Consider the following 19,879-nt stretch of genomic DNA (forward strand, 5'->3'; position numbering starts at 1 on the left):
AAAACCCAGTGTTTGAACTTAACCGTGGGGGTTTTGTGTGTGTCCAGCTGGAAGGTAACTGGAGAACAAGGTGGAAGGGCTAAAGACCCTGTCCCCCACCTCCTAAGTGACGAACACTCGCTAAGGAATGACAATGTGACCAAGGCCTCCCCCCATTAAACAAAGAAAGCCCCAGAACCACAACCCCGGACCGAGGTGGGATAATTTGGAGTGTTGGGTATTCTGGTTCCGAATTAGAGGGAGAGGTTTAGGAGAAGTGAGACTGCCCCAGTCTCTCAAGTTAAAGTTGGTGGCCTGTGAGTAGCAGCCTTTCTTGCGCCTCCGGGTGTGTCCACCGGGCTCGCTCATCAGGTTGTGTCCGTGAATGTACGTGGGTATGAGATGCGGCTAGGCAGGGCCACGCTCAGCCCCAGGGCGGGAGGGGGGGCTTCAGTAACCGCGCACGCCCTTGGCGCCGCAGGGCAGTGGGGCCGGCACGCCGGGGCGCAGTGTGCAGGCGCGGAAAGCAGGCGGCAGTCTGGCCCCACGGCGCGCCGGGCGCTGGCGCAGGCGAGCTCTGGGGGCCGCGGGCTGCGAGGCCCGGCTGCGGGCGGCAGGAGGCAGCGTCGGCCCAGGCGGCGAGGCAGCGCGCGGTGATGTCAGTGGCGGCCCGGCTGGCAGCAGCCGGTACTTCCTGTATAAAGGCGGGCGGGCTCGGCTGCAAACCCCACTAGCCAGTGTCAGCCTCTCGGCGGGAGGAGGAGGCGGCGGAGGAGGAGCAGGGGGAGGGCTGTCAAATTCGGGAGCCAGATTTTTTTCCCTTCCCCTGGCAATCCCTTCCGCTTCCCCGGCTCCTGGCGTGACATCTGCGGACCCGGGACCTGTATGTGTGTGCGCGCGAAGGAGCGGAAGAATGGCAGTGCTCAAACTCACCGACCAGGTAGGGGGCGGCGGCGCGGGCGGGCGGGACGCGCGGGCGCGGGGCGGCGCGGAGCCCCGGCGGGGGGATGGGGGCGCGGCGCGGAGCGCGCCCGCGAGCTGTTTACTCGCGGCGAAGGGGAGGAGTGTGTGCGGCCGCCGGCTGCTCCGAAAGCCGGCGGCTGCGGCTCTCCTGCCCTGCGCCGTCCCCGCCCTGGGCCGTCGGAACTGCGCGCCCCGCTCGGTGCCCGCGGCGCGCCGGGGGGCTGGGGAAGGGGCCGGCGGGCGCCAGGCGCAGCCGGGGTGCTGCTCTGCGGGTGTGCACTGGTGTGCGTAGATGAGCGCGGGTGTGCGCTGTCCGCGGGCCCGGGCTGGGCAGGGGGAGGGGAGGCTCGAGGTGCTCCTCCGGCTCCTACCGTGCTGCGCAGCGTGGGCTCCGGCAGCCGGTGCCGGCGGCCGGGAGGCTCGTCCGCGCCGCGGGAAGGAGGGAGGTGTATGGAGAGGGAGAAAGGATCGCAGCCTGGGACCCTGGCCGAGCCAAGCCAGAGACCGGCCCAGACCGCGGCTCTTGTGTGGTCGAGCTGTCTTTATCCGTTTGACATGACAGCCTGACTTCCTCTTTTGTAGACCAGAGGTTGTGTGTGCGTGGTGCGCGATGGGGTCCCTTGGAGACGGCGCTTTTGGTTCTGGCCGGTCTGTCCCAGGAGGAGAAGTCCCGGGGCTCCACTCACAGCGGTGAACCACCCTCTCTGTGCCTGTGTGTGTCAGTTTTGTTGCTTTCCTGGCTCAGACACCGCACAGGGCAGCTCTGGAGTGCTGGTTTGGAGAAGTGAGGTTATTTGCTGACTCGGTTGACAGTCCTTGCTGCAGGTCTGGGGAATGGAAACACCCCACCTTTGCAGACTTTGCTGCTCTTAGGATATTGACACTCATAGGCGCACAGCCAAGTTGCATGATAGAACTCTGCAGCTCCTTTCACGAAAAAAGGAGACAGCTTGTTTTTTTTTCCTTCTGCCATTTATTTATGGATAGTGAAATGAACACTGCTTGGGGTCCTGGTTGGCACAGAGTCAATCTTGACTTTGACACCCTATCAAACATGCCATTTCTTGATATTTAACATCTCATACATCTTGAAGGGGTTGCATTTGTTGCTTTGCTGTCCCCAGTTAGAATCCAGCCAGGACATTTAGATGCAATCAATCACCAGAATGATTTGCTTTCATATCTTTGAGAGTCACATTTCTGGTTTGTTTTCCTTAAGTATTTACAGGCATTTTTTTTTTCTTTCTGTGGAGGAGAGATCACTGAGTTAAAACTCATGTTAGCCTTAAATTTAGCAGGAAGAACAGCTGGCAATTGTGATGAATCTACTTGTTCCCTTTGGTTCCAGAGTATTTAAAGTGTAAGTTGATATTAGGATTCTCTCCACCTTTTAGTCACATACTTTGACAACTGTTAGACATTTGTTTTTTTTTCAATCTTCCAGTTTTAGTCTGTTTTGGTCGTGTCATCTTTGCTGGTCCAAGTTACTATACTTGTCTCTTAATTCCTAAGTCTTCAAGTACAAAAAATGAATCTAATGGACATTATTATTATCACATACGCAACAGAATTTCACAGAGAACTTTAGAGTTGGAAGAGATGCTAAAGACAGTCCTTCATTTTTTTAAATGAAGAAACTGAGATCTGAAGAAGTGAAGCGTGGGATCTTGAAGGACCACAGCTGTTGGCCTGTATTGCTGAAACTAACTCCTGTCTCCTGCCTTCCAGGCTTCTGTGCTTTTTGCTAGTGGTTGTAAGACACCTCCGTCTTTTCATTGGGTGTGTTAAAAGGGTTACAAGAAGTTATCTGCTCCTAACTCAAGATCGACAGTAGGGGAAAGTGTATTTCTTGGTCTTAGAAAGGAAGTTATTCTTCAGGACTTATCAGAGTAGGACTTTCAAAGATGTTTGTCTTTTAAAATGTTTTGGAATACATCTCCTCCCTTCCCCAAAGAAACTAGTATCGTTATGGAGAAAAAAAGTCATGTAACCTGCATTTGATTCCATCTCCAAATGCATCAAAGGGGTCTAAGGAGTTTAAGATTCAGGAGCATCTAAGAATTGCCAGCCCATTTTGGGACACGGCCAAAAGAAGGCCGGGTGAGGAGGTGGTCTGGGCTGGGTGGAGTCGTGAGCAATAAAGGTTTCTGCGTGGCTTCAAGTCCAGGAAGTGTGTGATCTTTCTTGCCTTATATAGTCTTACCTTTCAGTTTGAAACTAAATTCTTAGACGCTGGTTCCTAACCTCATCAAGGCTTAAAAACCCTTTGCTTAAATCCGTACTTAGCAAGAGTTTTGCTCCATCGTTTGGGTAGGGGGCTGCCTGCTCTGAGTCTCTGCCTTAGAGTTTGTAGAAGAGCACCTAACTCTCCATTTTGCTGCTGGTAAAACAATCACTTCTCAATTCCTCCCTCACCTTTTTTTTTTTTATTTTTTATTTTTTTAACGTTTATTTATTTTTGAGACAGGGAGAGACAGCACGAACGGGGGCAGGTCAGAGAGAGAGGGAGACACAGAATCTGAAACAGGCTCCAGGCTCTGAGCTGTCAGCACAGAGCCTGACATGGGGCTTGAACTCACAGACCGCGAAATCATGACCTGAGCCGAAGTCGGATGCTTAACCGACTGAGCCACCTAGGTGCCCCCCTCCCTCACCTTTTAATGCCCTATTTGTGAGGTGATTCTTGATTTTTGCCATGGCTTTTGGATTTTTAGCTTGATATCCTGATTTCCCTGACACAGTCTTGTTGATAACCTGAATCACAAGCTGTCTTGGTTTGTTTTCAAATGTGCCTAAAAGAAAGAATGTAAGATGACATTTCCTGTCCTGCTGGAGTGGGGTGGAGGAGCTTATTGGGTTGATGGGAGTCCCCACCTCTACAGTCAGCCTACACTGGCACCTCAGTCATGCACCAGGAGGAGACATCTTTTCTGAACTCTGTTTTGGGAGAGTTTTAAAAGGGGACAGGCAAGTGTGATTTTTAGTTTTGTTTTTGTTTTTTTAATTTAAATTACTTTTCTTTCTTTCTTTTTTTTTTTACTATGAGAAGGAACTGAGAGCTGTTGCTACAAACAAACTTAACATTTAGCACTTCTGCATTTGTAACCGTGTCTCTTCTGTTTTCCTCTTCACACAACACATACCATTTTTCTTGCAGTGTTCGGGGGACCAAGGATCCTGGTTTGCCAACGGAGGGGTTTCCCAGGATGTGGGACTTTCAGTACTAACACTGGGAAAATTCTAGGCAAACCAGGATCAGCAGCATAGAACACACTCACCTATGTAATTAATATACTAATGTAATTGTTTCCTCCTAGAAGGACATTAGAAGGTTTCTTTATATCTTTGATAAAGCGAGGTAATTTTAAGTTTGGGAAAGAAAGTTCTATTTCATACAAATGTAGTGCCTTTTAGCTCAAGAGAGCCATGAAACTCCTTGAAATTTTATTTGCTATTGAGCTTTTGGGGCTGCTCTTTATGTCTAGTTAAGGTACTCTCGTGATTTTAAGTGTCTGGTCATATCTTCAGCCTGCCTCTGATTCCCTCCTCACCACCCTGCCCCCCCCCCCCAAAAAAAAAAAAACCCCAATGTTTTTCAAAGTTATGAAGCCAGAATGGTAAGTTGTTTTGGACCTTTGAAATGTTCACTATTCTTACCTGAATTTGCTAGTGACAGCAGAATGTCACCTCCATCTCGAGGGCTGCCTGTAGACAAACTGTTTCAGCAGGTGGCCCTTTATGGAGCTTCCTGCCTGGAGGCCTTCTGGCTAGGTGTCCCCTTGCCAAGTCCTAGCTCACACTTGAGTCACCCATGTCCTTGCCAAAGGCAGTGGCTGGCAGCCGTGGCAGTGGCAAGAAACTAGAAATCCTGTAACTTTGATTTCTAGCTCGTAGTGTGGGGCCTTGGGACATGTGTATTTTATAGGCTGCTCCCATCCTTCTGTCGCTCCCTAGGGCACTGGGTCTATAGCAGGCACTATGCTGCAGCCCTGCCCTCAGCAAAGATGAAAGGAAAAGAAAGGCTTTATTCTTTGGACCCTTCTTTAGTTGTTTTGGGATCCAGTCACATGATTTGGGGAGTGCACTTGAGGACTGGTGTTTCCTGGCAGAGACCTAATAATGGCTTACATTTATTGTGATCTTCTTGTATGCTGAGCCCTGCCATGAATCACGCCTCTTAATCCTCATGCCATGCTAGGAGGTAGGTGGCAGTGTGATTCCTATTTTATAGATGAGAAAACAGAAATAGGCTAATTGACTTGTTCAAGGTCATACACACACTAAGTGATTGAGCTCTGTGTCCTACCCTGGCACACTGATTGCACAGGTGGGGCTTTAACCGCAAGGCTATACTTTTAATAGTCAGAAGGTCTATGCGGTAGTAGGACTTCTGGATGCCTGCTCTTATTTAGCAGGAAGCCACTGGGCTAGCCCTACTCCCTGCACTCCACCTAGCTCTTGGGGCCAGACCTAGTTCTGTCAGAGTTAGGAGCTCCTCTGAGGCCTCTCCTCCCAGCAGCCTTGGACCTGGCTTACCCTGTTAGCTTCTCCACCTCTCCACCCTGGCGAATGACCTGTTGATTGGTAGCTTGGGGAATTTTTTCTTGGTCATTAATAAATAAACTATGATCATTGTAGGAAAATCAGAAAGCTAGATTAGCAAAAAGAAACAGTTAAAACCATCTGCATTCTCTGTACTCAGAAGTCCTCCTGACATCTTGATATAGAAGGAAACTTCTAGTCTTCTAAGTAGCCAGATAAAAATTTTAACTTTCTGCATGATAATATCAGTATCTTTCTCTTGAGCACAAAGCTAACAATTCTGCTCTCTAGACCAGTGACTTTTCCAAATAAACTGAATTTATGCTTCTCTTAAATAAATGACTGGCTGCTCTAGTGTAAACCCAGCAGCACGTACTTTTTTTTTTTTTTTTTAAAGATTTCAGCTTTTACTTCCTCTTTTTCTCTAAACAGAGAGTAAATATAAACTCCAAAAAGCACATTTGTTTGTGCCAGAAACAGGACTGAGCTATTCTTTAAAAAGACTTCTATTTCAACAATATAATATGATTTTTTTTTATAGGCTGAAGTACAACATGAAATAATTTTTAAAAAATAGGGAGGAGCTAGAGAGATCTGATAGTCCTGTGGTTTTAAAACTTTGTAAAGCTATGGCTCTCCTTTTTTTTTTTTTTTTTAAGTAAGCTCTTTCAGGGTGCCTGGGTGTCTCGGTGTCTCGGTTGGTTAAGCATCGACTTCAGCTCAGGTCATGATCTCACAGTTTGTGAGTCTGAGCCCTCAACCAGGCTCTGTGCTGAAAGCTCACAGCCTGGAGCCTGCTTAGGATTCGGTCTCCCTCTCTCTCAGCCCCTCCCCCACCTGCACTCTGTTTCTCTCTTTCTGTCTCAAAAATAAATAAACATTAAAAAAAAATTAAAAAGGGGTGCCTGGGTGGCTCAGTCGGTTGAGCATCCGACTTCGGCTCAGGTCATGATCTCACGATTCGTGGGTTCGAGCCACACATTGGGCTGTGTGCTGACAGTTCAGGGCCTGGATGGAGCCTGCTTCGGATTCTGTGTCTCCCTCTCTCTCTGCCCCTCCCCTGCTCACACTCTGTCTCTCTCTCAAAAATGAATAAAGATTTAAAAAAAAAATTTTTTTTTTTTGATTAAAAATACTAAAGTAGAGTCTTTGAACTCCCTACCCTGAGATCAAGAGTCACATGCTCTACCGACTGAGCCAGCCAGGCGCTCCCTCTGGCTCTCCTTTTTGTTTTCCTCAAAGAAGATTCCATACTGAAACTTAATATATAAGAGATTGGTGGCAGTAGCGATCCCTAAAGCCCTTTCAAAGATTATTTGCATTTAATATTATTTGAAAGCCCTTTTGTATGAGAAACCTATTGGTAACTGATTCAGTGTTCTTTTCCTGACATCATGTTCTCAGAAAACAAATGTTTATAATTATTGTAGATGATTAAGTGTTACGTAGAATTTGGATGATCATGTCATTTTTATTCATTCTGAGGCAGCTTTGAGAATGATGGGTGTATTAATAAATATTAAGCTGGGAAAATAGGTGTGAACCAGGACTGTCCCAAGTAAATCTGGACACATGGTCACACTACATAGACTGTGTTTGTTCACCTCAGGCTTGACAGTAGGTGAATTAGTGACTAGTAGACCAGTTGCTCCCTTTCGAGTCGCGTTTACACTGGAGCAGGTATTACAAACATTGTTTTTTAACCTTATGCAAGTCCAGAATTGGAAAATGGCTTCCATTTCATACATCAGTTCTGACCAGTTGGTTGAGGGGTTGCAGAAGCGCTCTGGCTCTTGCAGCAAGGGATGGGGGGAAATGTAACAACTGACTGTCAGTGTTTGCTATGAGTATAAGATAAGGGAGAGGTGGCCTATGTTGTTAGCCAAACCATGGCAGGTCAGATTAACCTCTGTGGGCCTCCAGTTCTTATTTGTAAAATGAAGAGGTTGGACTGGATGTCTTTCAGGTGTCTTGGCTCCTCCCTCTCTCTCTGTGACTCAGTCCCTTTGTTGCACACAGTTTGTGCTGTAGTCTTCTTCACAGATGTGGCCATGGAGGGTGTATTCGCAGATGAGCTCCAATTTAGCTTTCTAGGCAATAAAGTCAGAAAGTTAAGTTAGATTCCAAAAGAAGGTTGTAACCGATGTCAGTGGTTTAGGAACTGATTCCTGCCCTGTGGCTACCTTCCACCTTCCCCCTTCCCCCTATTTGATAGATAATCCAAGATTGTTTATTTTATAGAGCATCACTTTTATTGATTACTCCATTAGCACCCTCTTACCAACATATTTACCTTCTACTTGATTTCAGAGGTATTTTCTCTCATCAGTGTTCAAGTCTGTAAAAGAGTTGGTAGCCCAAGAGGTTGAAATTAATGATCATGACTCTAGTCTTTTATTATGATATTCATAATTTTTAAGAATCTTTTTATTGTCTCCCCCTTTGAAACTGAAAATTTATCTAGCACCCTGTTAATTGGACCAAGTAAGTAAGAAATATATAGTCCACTTTTGGGTTATTTCAGGCTTTGCTAAGTCAATGCTTGCTTGTATTTCTTGGTCTTCATGTATCTGTAATTCCCCCACTCTCACCCTTGTGAGTCATAAGCACCCCAGTGGAACTTTCTAAGAGATCTTTAATACCAGGAGACCATTTTGCCCCAGGGGAGCCTCCAGAGCTCTTGGTAAAACTAAAGAGATTTGTAGGAACATCTGAGGCCTAGATATACAAAATTTCCCCACAGTTTCAATCTGTCTCAAAGGTTTCAATGTTAAAAAAGAAAAAAGCGTTTTGTATTAAATTGCTTTTGTTTATTTAACACTAGATTGGGAATCAGAAGACCTGGATTTTCCTCATGGTTCTTTTCTTTTTTTTTTTTTTTATGTTTATTTATTTTTGAGAAAGAGAGAGACAGCGTGAGCAGAGGAGGGGCAGAGAGAGAGAGAGGGAGGCACAGAATCTGAAGCAGGCTCCAGGCTCTGAGCTGTCAGCACAGAGCCTGATGTGGGGCTCGAACTCACCAACCATGAGATCATGACCTGAGCTGAAGTCTGACGCTTAACTGACTGAGCCACCCTGGCACCTCCTCATGGTTCTTTTTCTAATACTTACATGGCTTTGGGCAAATCCTGGCCTTAGTTTCTTTGTAAAATGGGATTTCATGGGTGAAGAATCCTCTGCATTCTTTCAAGCTCTAACATTCTAAGAGAATGCCCCAGATACCTCTTCTCAACTTTGGGAATCTGGTTTGAAACGTATCTGCCTTCCATGAACTTCTGTTCTCTCCCCTACCTTTTCCCTTACCCTCCCAGGGTGGTGGTGGCCAGTAGAGTTGACCAGGTCTGAGAAATATACCCCACGTTCTGCCTACAGGTCAGGGGTCCTTTCCCCAAGAATGGCATCTTCTAGCATACTTCTAGAAGTAGTATAAGGTTTCAGGGAGGGGCGCACAACCCCGTGTTTGTCTATTGTGAGCTGTGCTGAGCTCATGCCTACTTTAGTCTTTCTCATTTGCTTTAGCAGATGGCCTGGGTTTTCCCGTAATCCTGTTTTATTGAACTCCATAATAACATTTGGGTCTAACAAGTCCATTTCCCAACTGTTGGACCCAGATAATGGATTCGGTTGACACAGTGACCACAGAATTTCTCAGGGAGGGAATTCCTACATGCAGTCAACAACTCTGTATGTGTAGATGTACCCAGTCGATGGAGGAAGCTTGTTTTGCGATGTAAGCCTGGCAAGATGAAGAGAAAGATAGGAAGTGAGCACAGGAGAAGTGTCATAACAGAAAGCCAGGTAGAGATTCAGGTAAACTGGGACCTGTCAACTAACCCGTTATTGTTAAACAGTAGCCTCCCAAAGCCAGGTGTGCTTTTGCCCCAGGGCTGAGCAAGATGGCTTATTGAGTTTGGGAAAGAAAATGTCAGAATTCGTATTTCTTTTAAAACCCTTTAAAATTTTTATTTTTGTGTTTTTAAAATCTATATTATACTCCAGTACAATAAAAATCCTCTTAGCTCTGTATCCTACTTTTTACCACCTGGCCAAACCACCACGTAGACTATTCCAGCAGCCTTCTGACTGGACGCACTCATCCAGCCTTGACACCTGACTCTCAACATAGCCATCAGAGTGAGGGAATTCTGATGCTCAGATCGTGTCATTTCTCTCCTCAAATCCTCCCACGTCACACCGAGGAAAAGCTGAAGTCACAGAGTGGCATCCTCCAGGTCTCCTCCACTCACCTATCCGGCCATGTCTCCTCCTGTCCTCCCTTGACGTTCCTGCTGCCTGTGAGCATCTGCCCTAGAGATCCACATGCCCACCCCTTTCAGATCTTTACTCAAATGTTACCTTTTCAGTGAGTCCTTTCCTGACCATGCTGTATAAACTGCCTATGCCATATTTCTGGTCTCCTTTCTTTATTTCCTCTCCATGGTACATATCCCTTATACCATATATTTTATCTTTTTTTTTTAAATTTTTTTTTTTTTTTAATGTTTTTTATTTATTTTTGGGACAGAGAGAGACAGAGCATGAACGGGGGAGGGGCAGAGAGAGAGGGAGACACAGAATCGGAAACAGGCTCCAGGCTCCGAGCCATCAGCCCAGAGCCTGATGCGGGGCTCGAACTCACAGACCGCGAGATCGTGACCTGGCTGAAGTCGGACGCTTAACCGACTGCGCCACCCAGGCGCCCCCCATATATTTTATCTTTTTATGAAAATAAAAACTTGGGGCGCCTGGGTGGCTCAGTCGGTTAAGCATCCGACTTCGGCTCAGGTCATGATCTCGCGGTCCGTGAGTTCGAGCCCTGCGTTGGGCTCTGTGCTGACAGCTCAGAGCCTGGAGCCTGTTTCAGATTCTGTGTCTCCCTCTCTCTGACCCTCCCCCGTTCATGCTCTGTCTCTCTCTGTCTCAAAAATAAATAAACGTTAAAAAAAATAAATAAAAAAATAAAAACTTATGTGTAGAGGAGATAAAAATAACAGGGCAAAGCTTTTTGTTGTTTTGTTAGCTTGGTTCATTCACTAGTGTAACTTTGGCACTTCTATAGAAACAGTATAAGGCACATAAGTAAATGTTCAATGAATATTTGTTAAATGGCTGATATAAATATGTATGTGTGTCTGTGTGTATATCTACATGTTCAAATGTTTTTACTCATAAGGTGCTCAAATAAACAAACAAAAATACTATTGTAAACAGAGCTCCCATCTGTACACTGGGGTATTGGATTTCCATTCAGACAGCATTCAGAGAAATTTTTCTTCCCCATCGAAAGATAAAAGATCACATATTGTCTTCTTTTCTGGTTATATGTCTCCTCTTTCTAAATTGAACTTTCAGTGGTGGGGATGGGTTAGCACTGTACTTGGTTCTCAGGGGTTCCGTTTCTTTATAGGGAAGGTATCAGAGTGACACTAGGGAAGGGGAAATGTGGACCCTAAATATCATGGGAAAGGATGCTCAGACCCATTGTTAAGTGGACCTCTTTTATGTATTCCAGCAATCAAGGTCAGTTTAATGAACCCCATCTCCAAGGTAGTGACTCTGATAGAGTCCTATGCTCCCCCTTTCCACAAAGGATACGAACAGGTACAACAAAAGAGTTAGAAACCAGACAGCAAATTGGGAAGGAGATAAGACAATAATCGTGCTTCATGTTATTTAATCCTGACAACGTCTCTACAAAAGAGTGGCTATTACCATTCCACTTTACAGATGGGGAACACGAGAACTGAGATTTGAAGTAGTCTCTTTAGGGCCTCATGACTCCGGGGTTCACATCTGGGCAAGCTTGTCTCCACAGTGCACATTCTTAGCTGTCATGCTTCTGGCCTCTTGAGACAGGTGTAGTATCACAAGAGGCCCTTTTCTTCATGGAGCTTGTGGTGGTTACAGATGGTATTGCATGCCTTGTGCATGGAAGGCCCACATCAGATGTTTACTGAATACAACGTGGCATATGAAACAGCTCTCAAAGTATGTATAGTGCAGGTTTAGACTACATTGTGGGGGTACTTCTTAGGAACTACAGAAGTCCAGAGATGGGCATAGTTACTAAGAAAGGCATCAGGGAGCTGGAGGGAGTCCAGTGATCCTTGAGGAAGGGAACGATTTTAGACAGCGTATGAGGGTGAAAGGCATCCCAGGTGAGTGATGTGCCATGTACCTGTCAGGTAACCTGAAGACTGGCTTTACTGAAGCAGGGGGTTCATACTAGGAAAGCATAAGAGGAAAGGAAGGAAATAGTCAACATGCATCCTGGATAGAAATGGTATTTGTGGATTAACAAATCTTTCTTACTTGGCTTCTGATAGGTACTATGTGTCCTCTCCTGGAGGCATAAATTGTGTTTGGGCAAAACTCATTATTTCCATGTGTTGTGTAGGCATGATATTTGAACGATGAATTTGTATTGCTATCTTGTGCTAAAAAGTATTGATGCATAAGGTGAGGTGTTACCTTATGGGTCTGTCTCTACCGTACCTCCTACTTGAAGGGAATATTGTATACATTCTTGTTATGGCAACATTTTGTGGATAAACATGTATCTTGGAGTATTGAACTTCATTGAAAGAGGCTGGATGGATGGTCTTCGTGGTACAAGACACTGACAGATTAATGTAGTAGGTCTGGAGAAGGCCTGTTTTTAACCTTTAAGTTTTTATTAAAAATTACTTTACCCGCGTCAGGCTCTGGGCTGATGATGGCTCGGAGCCTGGAGCCTGTTTCCGATTCTGTGTCTCCCTCTCTCTCTGCCCCTCCCCCGTTCATGCTCTGTCTCTCTCTGTCCCAAAAATAAATAAAAAATGTTGAAAAAAAAATTTAAAAAAAAAAAAAAAGGGGCGCCTGGGTGGCGCAGTCGGTTAAGCGTCCGACTTCAGCCAGGTCATGATCTCGCGGTCCGTGAGTTCGAGCCCCGCGTCAGGCTCTGGGCTGATGGCTCGGAGCCTGGAGCCTGTTTCCGATTTTGTGTCTCCCTCTCTCTCTGCCCCTCCCCCGTTCATGCTCTGTCTCTCTCTGTCCCAAAAATAAATTAAAAATGTTGAAAAAAAAATTTTAAAAATTACTTTAAAAATCCAGGCTATTGGGAATCTATAGAAAAAAATGATTTCATTTCTTAAAAAAAATCAATTGTGAGAAAAAAAGAAAAAGAGGGAGGGGGTGGGGGAAATATATACATCACTGAGAATGAAGTCCTGTATAAACTAACTGCAATGAATAGATTTAGATTCTGATTCAGACAAACCTAAAAAACACATTTCTGTTAGACAATTGGGGAAATTTGAATACTGCCTGGTTATTTGAAGATTTAAAGTGTGAATACGGTATTGTGGCTATGTTTAAAAAGAAAGTCTTTATCTTACAAAACAAGAAAACAAAACCACAAAACCTTAGCATTTGTCCAGGGCACCTAAATATTTTAGTGACTCACTCTTTTGGGAAGCTTTTTTTTTTTTTTTCTTTCAGTTTACTTCTTCCTGTTCTCTTTGTGCCCCTTCTAAGCTTTCCCCTCTCACCTCAGAGAATGTCTTCAGTAGAGTTGTTAGAATCCTTGATTGTTAGAAAGCACACAGTTCTGCCAGTTTTGTTGCCTAAATAGGCAACTAACTCTGAATTAGTTGTGAAACTTACCCATCTATTGACTTAGTTTAAGTGGCCTTCATAACTCATGTTAGATATTTGAGTATCTGCCTTAAAATCACATCTCTGGTGCCTTTTTGAAGATCTAGATTTGGCTATCCTTGTACAGTTATGTCAGTGTGAGGTATGTCCGGGGGAATTTAGTTATTAGAGTTGTCCCAAATCACTTTGTTATATTACTTTTTCCTTTTTAAATTCCAGTGAACATATAGTAATATATTAGTTGCAGGTATACAATATAGTGATTTAACATTTCTGTAGGCCACCCCGGTGCTTATTACGATGTTACATTACTTTAAAACCATGTTTCCATTTAAACTGAGTAGGTTTAAAAAACAGCAAGCAGTTATAAGGTCTCAGTTTTAATGACTGAGTTGCCACGCCCCTTTTCTTACCTGAACAGGAAGTGAATGTTGGTTATGGCCCCCAAGGATTTCAGTGTTGCTTTAGGCATGCTGAGATATCTGTGTTTATTTCTACAAGTGTGAAAACCCTTCCCTAGCCTTCTTGTTGGAGCGCAGATTTAAGAATAGACCGGAGGCTTGAGAAATGGCCAGTTGCAACTTGAGTAAATGATATTGTCATGTGTAATTTAGAAGCCAGATGACTTGAGTTTGGGATGCTCTGGAGCCTCAGTATAATTAAGTCTTGGGGCCCATGAGGTGAGTGTAACATTTAGTTGCTAATGCTACTTTTCTTAGCAGCCAAGAAGAAACCATTTTATTTTGAGGGGCTTTGCTCTTTAGCAAAGAGTCTTATATCAAAGTCCCACGGCACTCTATTACTGTGTATACAATGTTTTAAAATGTTATGACATCTCACTGAACAATTTCCAAAAAATATTACATGGGAGTGGCACAGTTCAGAGAATACCTAAGTTGCTGTCTGCAGATCTAGGCTATAGGCACATCTCTTCTCCTGACAGTGTCTCATACACAATTGTGACAAAACTTTTCTTGAATGTAAAATGGGTATAATAATACTTACTTTACACGGAAGTTATGACAATCCAACGGGAAAAGTCTTTGTATAGCAACTGGTCTATAGACACTCAGTACATAGTCCTTGAATTTTTGGTTGGTTCATTTGTCAAATTAAAGATTAGTTCTCTAGGGTCAATTTCAGCTCGATGGGAATCTGATTTTATTATTTTTTTTTTGTTTTAAATTTGTGACCATTTATCTGGTCTTTTTTTTTTTTTATCACTAACTTAAACAACATTGAAAATGTAGAAAATTTTTTGTTTGTTTTATTCTTGTGTGAAATCTCCATACTTAGGTTTGAGTTGTAGAATTTTCGTTCCTACAACTTTAGGAAGTGCATTTTTCTTTCCTTTTGGTTTTAACGAATGAACTGATTTAGTTTATTTGATAGAAGAATTTTATGTTTAAGATAGATCTAGGAGAATAAATGTGTGTTGAAAAATTCTGAGGAGTTTGCTATCATTCTTGATTTAAGTTGTCAAAAAGAACTGAAAATTACTTTTAAGAATGCCACTTCCTCTTCACAGAAGTATAAAACCATGTCTTTTTGAGGAAGTGTGTAAGAACAGAATCATTGATAGTTGATAGAGCAGTCTTCATAAAAAATCATCATGGGAGAATTTCTGAGAAACATTGGTGTAAAATTTCAAGTTTAGAATGAATGTACAACAGGATAGAAAGCCATACATTTCTCTGAAAAAAAGTGTGATTAAAAAAGTCAGAAAAAGGATTCCTTGTAAAAAGTCACTTTAATTTGGAGTCTTTTTTCCTTTTAAAACCGTAGAATGCTATTTGAAAAGATGGTAAGTGAAACATCATTGGATACATGTGTATGTTTTAATTCTTTTTTTTTTTTAAAGATTCACTTTTTTAAAGTAATCTCTATACCCAATGTGGGGCTTGAACTCACAACCCTGAGATCAAGAGTCTCATGCTTTACTAACTGAGCCAGCCACGTGCCCCATGTATTTTTTTTTTTTTTTTTGCCCCATGTATTTTTTTAAAGTTTATTTATTTATTTCAAGAGAGGTGGTGGGGAGAGGGAGAGCGAGCGAGCACGCAAGCAGAGGAGGGGCAGAGGGAGAGGGAGAGAGAATCCTAAGCAGGCTCCTGGGTGTCAGCACAGAGTCCAACATGGGACTGGAACCAACAAAATGTGAGATCATGACCTGAGCTGAAATCAAGAGTTGACTGCTTAACCTACTGAGCCACTCAGGTGCCCCAGAGAGAAATATATTTTAAAAAAAGGGGAGGGGTTGCCTGGGTGGCTCAGTAGATTGAGCATCCAATTCTTGATTTCAGCTCAGGTTGTGATCTCAGGGTCATGGGATTGGCCTGAGTGGGGCTCCACACTCAGTGTGGAGCCTGCTGGAGATGCTGTCTCTTCTCCTTCTGCCCTCTCCCTTGCTTTCTCTCTCTCTTTCAAAAAAAAAAAGGGGGGGGGGGAAGGAACTGAGAATGGAGGGAGGCTGACCATGGCTGACCATGTTACTTTCCAAGGTGAATGTTAGAGATGCTCTTGAGCTTTAAGCTAAAGTAGTCATCACCTGATATACTCTGCTTCTAAACTAGTTTTTAACATTGCTCTTCAGCAACACTGACACTTATTTCTTGGAATTCTAGGATTGGAATAACCAAAGTGGAGGTTGTTATTTAAGCTACAAAAGAAATGACCAAAGCTATGTACCCAGAAGGCTGGAAAGAATCAGGCTGATGGTTATTTGACCCATTCTGCAGGTTCTTGCTGCTGATATCGAACCTTCTGAATCAGTGTAGTGACTGGCAGATATGAAATTATTTTACACAGTGGGAAGGCAGGTATTGGGGGCTCCTGGGACTAGTAATGAGGTTCCTGTGACATCTCTGGTTTTAAGTGCCTCCTGCTTGTCTTTGTGAACGGAACTCAAGAAGGACATTTCCTTATCACTGCTTTATCATTTCAATGAGCTTTTCCAGAGATCTAATTCTTACCTCCGATTCTGCCAGAACTGGCTGTGAGACCCTGGCAGTCATTACACTCTCTCTGGGCCTCAGTTTCCTCTAAGGAATGAGGATGTTGGTTAGATGAGCTGACAGCTGTTCCAGTCTTTGATGGCTCTCACCCAGAGGCTGGCAAACTACTGCCTACAGACTGAATCCAGCTCGAGGCCTGTCTTACAGCCTGTTAGCTAAGAATAGTTTTTATGTTTTTAAATGGTTGAAAAAGATCAAAAGAATAATATTTTGAGACACATGAAAATTATTTGAAATTCAAATTTCAGTGTCCATAATAAAATTGTATAAGAGCAAATCCTCCCTCATTTGTTTATGTATTGTCTGTGGTTGCTTTGGGACCCTGAGAGTGGAATTAGGTAGTTACCACAGAGTCTGCATGGCTGGCAAAACCGAAAACTTTACTGTCTGGCCCTTTACAGAAAAAATTTGCCAACCCCTGCTGTACCCCAAGCACAGATTTAGGACCACACTCTTCAGATATCAAATACTCCACTCTTGTTATCTTCGTATTTCCTATACTGTACTTTGATCTAGATTTAATTAGATTAATATGATAATTCTTGCTTTTATTATTTTATCCAGGAGAAAGTAGAGGCTTAGTTAGCTTACTTGGTATGTTTTTAATTAAAAGGAAAAATCCCCTTTAAAACAATAGTTTGTTTGTACTCAGACTTTTTTTTCTCCCTTTAGGAATCACTGTAGAGAAAGAAGCCATATGTTTGTGTTTTAAATCATTTGCCTTTTAAACTGGATTTTTAAACTCCAGATGTGGATTCAGGAGCAGTTAAAATGTACTTTTGATGCTCTCAAAGAGCCATGATGGGGGAGGAGAACTTTACTTCTTATATTTGAGAGTGAAACAAATCTTAATATTTTCTATTTCCCATTGTATGCTAAAAATACTATTTTTAGTTTCTTTGAGGAGACACTCTAGATCAATATGGGGATGGTAATGGCTTTAATCTCATGGAGAACCAATTATAGCAACTGAATGAATGCATTTTGAAGATACACTCAATTATTACAAATGGAAATTATAAAATTAAAAAATAAATATCAATAATATCCACTTATCTAACATTTCCCACTATTCTAGAAAGTTCTCTTTGAAGTCTAGAAGTTCTCTTCAAAGTTCTCTTTGAAGTCTGCTAATTTCTGTGTGAGTTATGGGTTTGAGTGAGTGAGTGTGTGTGTGTGTATGTGTGTGTGTGTGTGCGTGTGGTGTCCAGTGTTCACATCATTATAATTTAAAAGAGAATTTGTCTCCCACTCTTATACTTCCAAGGTCATTTGAGTTATTCTAAAACTCCTTCTAGGCCTGGAGATTCTTTTGAACTTAGAAGAAGACGGGCACCTTGAACTGGTTAGTAAAGGGCAGAAGGGAGGTCAGTCAGCACATGTGATATTTCATCTAAAAGTTAGCTTCATTTTTCTCTTTTGATTCTCCAGAGAGAAGGAATTAATGGAGATACTTGTTGATAAAGAAGATTTGTGAAGAAATTCATGTAGTGTATAACTTCAGAAAACATTGACAGTGACTCAGTACCTAAGCCAGCTAAAGACCTCCAATGTTTTCTGAACAATATCATAAAAATCTGGAGGAGACAGGAGGTGAACAGAATGGTAAAATTCCCATTTTTCAGAGGGAAAAACAGATCAGTGGTTATTATTTGGTTTGCCCGACTGTTAGTGGGGGTAGAGATCTTGTTTTTCTCTGCTCAGTCTGAGATGCATTTCATTTGCCTATCCTCTTCTTAAACAGCACTTGTAAAATCACATGGCATTTCTATAGTTATATTTAGGATGTAGCCTGAAACACTGCATAAACACCCTGTGATAGAATACTGAAGTCTGCTGCCTAGGTAATTATTATGTGGGTCTAGTATCATATCATTTCCATTATCTAGATGAGAATGTATCACACACTTCAAAGTTGGTCTAGAAGAGAGAGCCCATTGTGTATAGGGCCAAAAGGGTTTTGCTTCATGGTTGCCCTCTGGGTGAAAAACTTTTTGATATGCAGAAGGCCATGGAACTTCGTTCTTGTTTGAAAACACTTGTAGCTGGTAGTTGTGTTGAAACACTAAGGCTTTCCCACACTCTCACCCCCAAAGTACCTCTACGCTGTACTCTGTTTTCTTATTTAGAATTTTATGAGAAGTATGTGAAGTTGCCGTCTGAAGGGAACGTTTGTCACAGAACTGCCTAATCTTTAGATGTGTCTAAATGCAGATGTATCTAAAGAGCACTTTCATTTTCCTTCTTACATGGAAGGAGGCAAGTTTCTCCGTTGAGCCTCTCACTTCTGGTTTTAATCCGTTTTTAGCTCCTTGATTAATGTGTGGCTTGGGAAGGCTGGAGCTAAGCCATTTATTTGCTGTTCACTTCTGGGGGAAAATGTTTGCACCCCTACTTTTTAGTATGCAAGGCTGTGGTTCACTCGAGTTTAGGTTAGCAAGGACTATTGAATGAATGAATGATCTAGTGCCAGTTTCTGCTGCTGTGTTTCCTTCTTCCCTGCCTTCACTCTCAGTTCCTTACTGTTTACCTTCTTTCCTCATCCTGCAAACTTTACCACAAAGACAGGAAGGATAGAACATGATTAATTTTTTGTTATGTAAATAGCCTCAACGTAAGGATTGAAGGTAGAAAATATTGCCGAGTTTTTAGTGGATTTTTTTCTTAGTACCTTGTTAAATGTATACAATCAAGAATTATGTGGCTGAGCAGTACCTGGGTGGTTCAGTTGGTTAAGTGTCTGACTCTTGATTTCGGCTAAGGTCATGATCTCACTGTTTGTGGGTTCAAGTCCCACATCGGGCTCCACGCTGACAGCACGAAGCCTGCTTGGGATTCTCTCTCTCCCTCTCTCTCTCTGGCCCTACCACACTTGCACTTTCTCTCTCAAAATAAATAAATAAACTTAAAAAAAAAATGAAAGAATTGTATGACTAATAGTTCAGTGTGTCATGACATGAACAGACCTGAAACAGCTCCCTCCCTCTCCAGTCAAGAAAATAGAAAGAAGTGTTTGCTTATTATTTTATCTTATTTTTTTGTAATTGCAAGAGGTTAGACTGGCTTTAACTGGGACAGTCACTTACATAGGAAGTGACTTTTTTTTTTAAGTTTATTTATTTTGAGAGAGAGAGAGAGAGAGAGAGAGACAGGCAGAGAGAGAGGGAGAGAGAAAATCACAAGCAGGCTCTGCATTGTCAGCATGGAGCGCAATGCAGGGCTCAAACTCACAAACTGCGATATCATGAGCTTAGCTGAAATCAAGAGTCAGATGCTTAACCTACAGAGCCACCCAGGAGCTCCAGGAAGTGACTGTTAATGTGGGTTCTTGGTTTAAGTCTCTAGTTTAGTTGAGCCCAAGGGAAGCAGAATATGCTTCCCACCACTGATCCTGGGTAGATAGAAGGGAGGGCCACCCCAGGCCATCTACTGATGCTTATGAGCACCTCTGCAATGTTTTTACCCCCAACTTCCACTCCCAAAAGATTTTTGCAAACAATGTATCCCCTTGCACATTTTTTAGGTTGACATCTGAAGTTTTCCATCATAAAGTTAGAAAGGTACAAAGGATATGTATCACTCCTGGCATAACGTAAATATTGACTTTCAAAATGAAAAGGTGATATCACTGTTTGGATTGTATTGAATGGAATTTAAACGCTGTTGTGATTTGATGTGCCCCATCATCACTTACAAAACACATGAGCAAGCTCTTCCTTAATAGTTGGAAATTTTACATTGTTCCC

General features: G+C 43.0%; 1 protein-coding gene across 10 annotated transcripts in view; it reads left to right on the plus strand.

The window, feature by feature from the left end:
• Positions 1 to 477: 477 nt before the first annotated feature.
• ANKRD44 (ankyrin repeat domain 44) overlaps positions 478 to 19,879 on the plus strand; it is a 348,903-nt gene continuing 329,501 nt past the window's right edge. For all 10 annotated transcript variants that reach the window (XM_058710350.1, XM_058710333.1, XM_058710356.1 and 7 more), the window contains exon 1: positions 478 to 919. In XM_058710350.1, coding sequence (XP_058566333.1) covers positions 893 to 919 — 27 coding nt within the window. In that variant the 5' untranslated portion in view covers positions 478 to 892. The remainder of the gene's footprint in view (positions 920 to 19,879) is intronic.

Source organism: Neofelis nebulosa, chromosome 2 (genome assembly GCF_028018385.1).
Source record: "Neofelis nebulosa isolate mNeoNeb1 chromosome 2, mNeoNeb1.pri, whole genome shotgun sequence".
Classification (NCBI taxonomy): domain Eukaryota; kingdom Metazoa; phylum Chordata; class Mammalia; order Carnivora; family Felidae; genus Neofelis; species Neofelis nebulosa.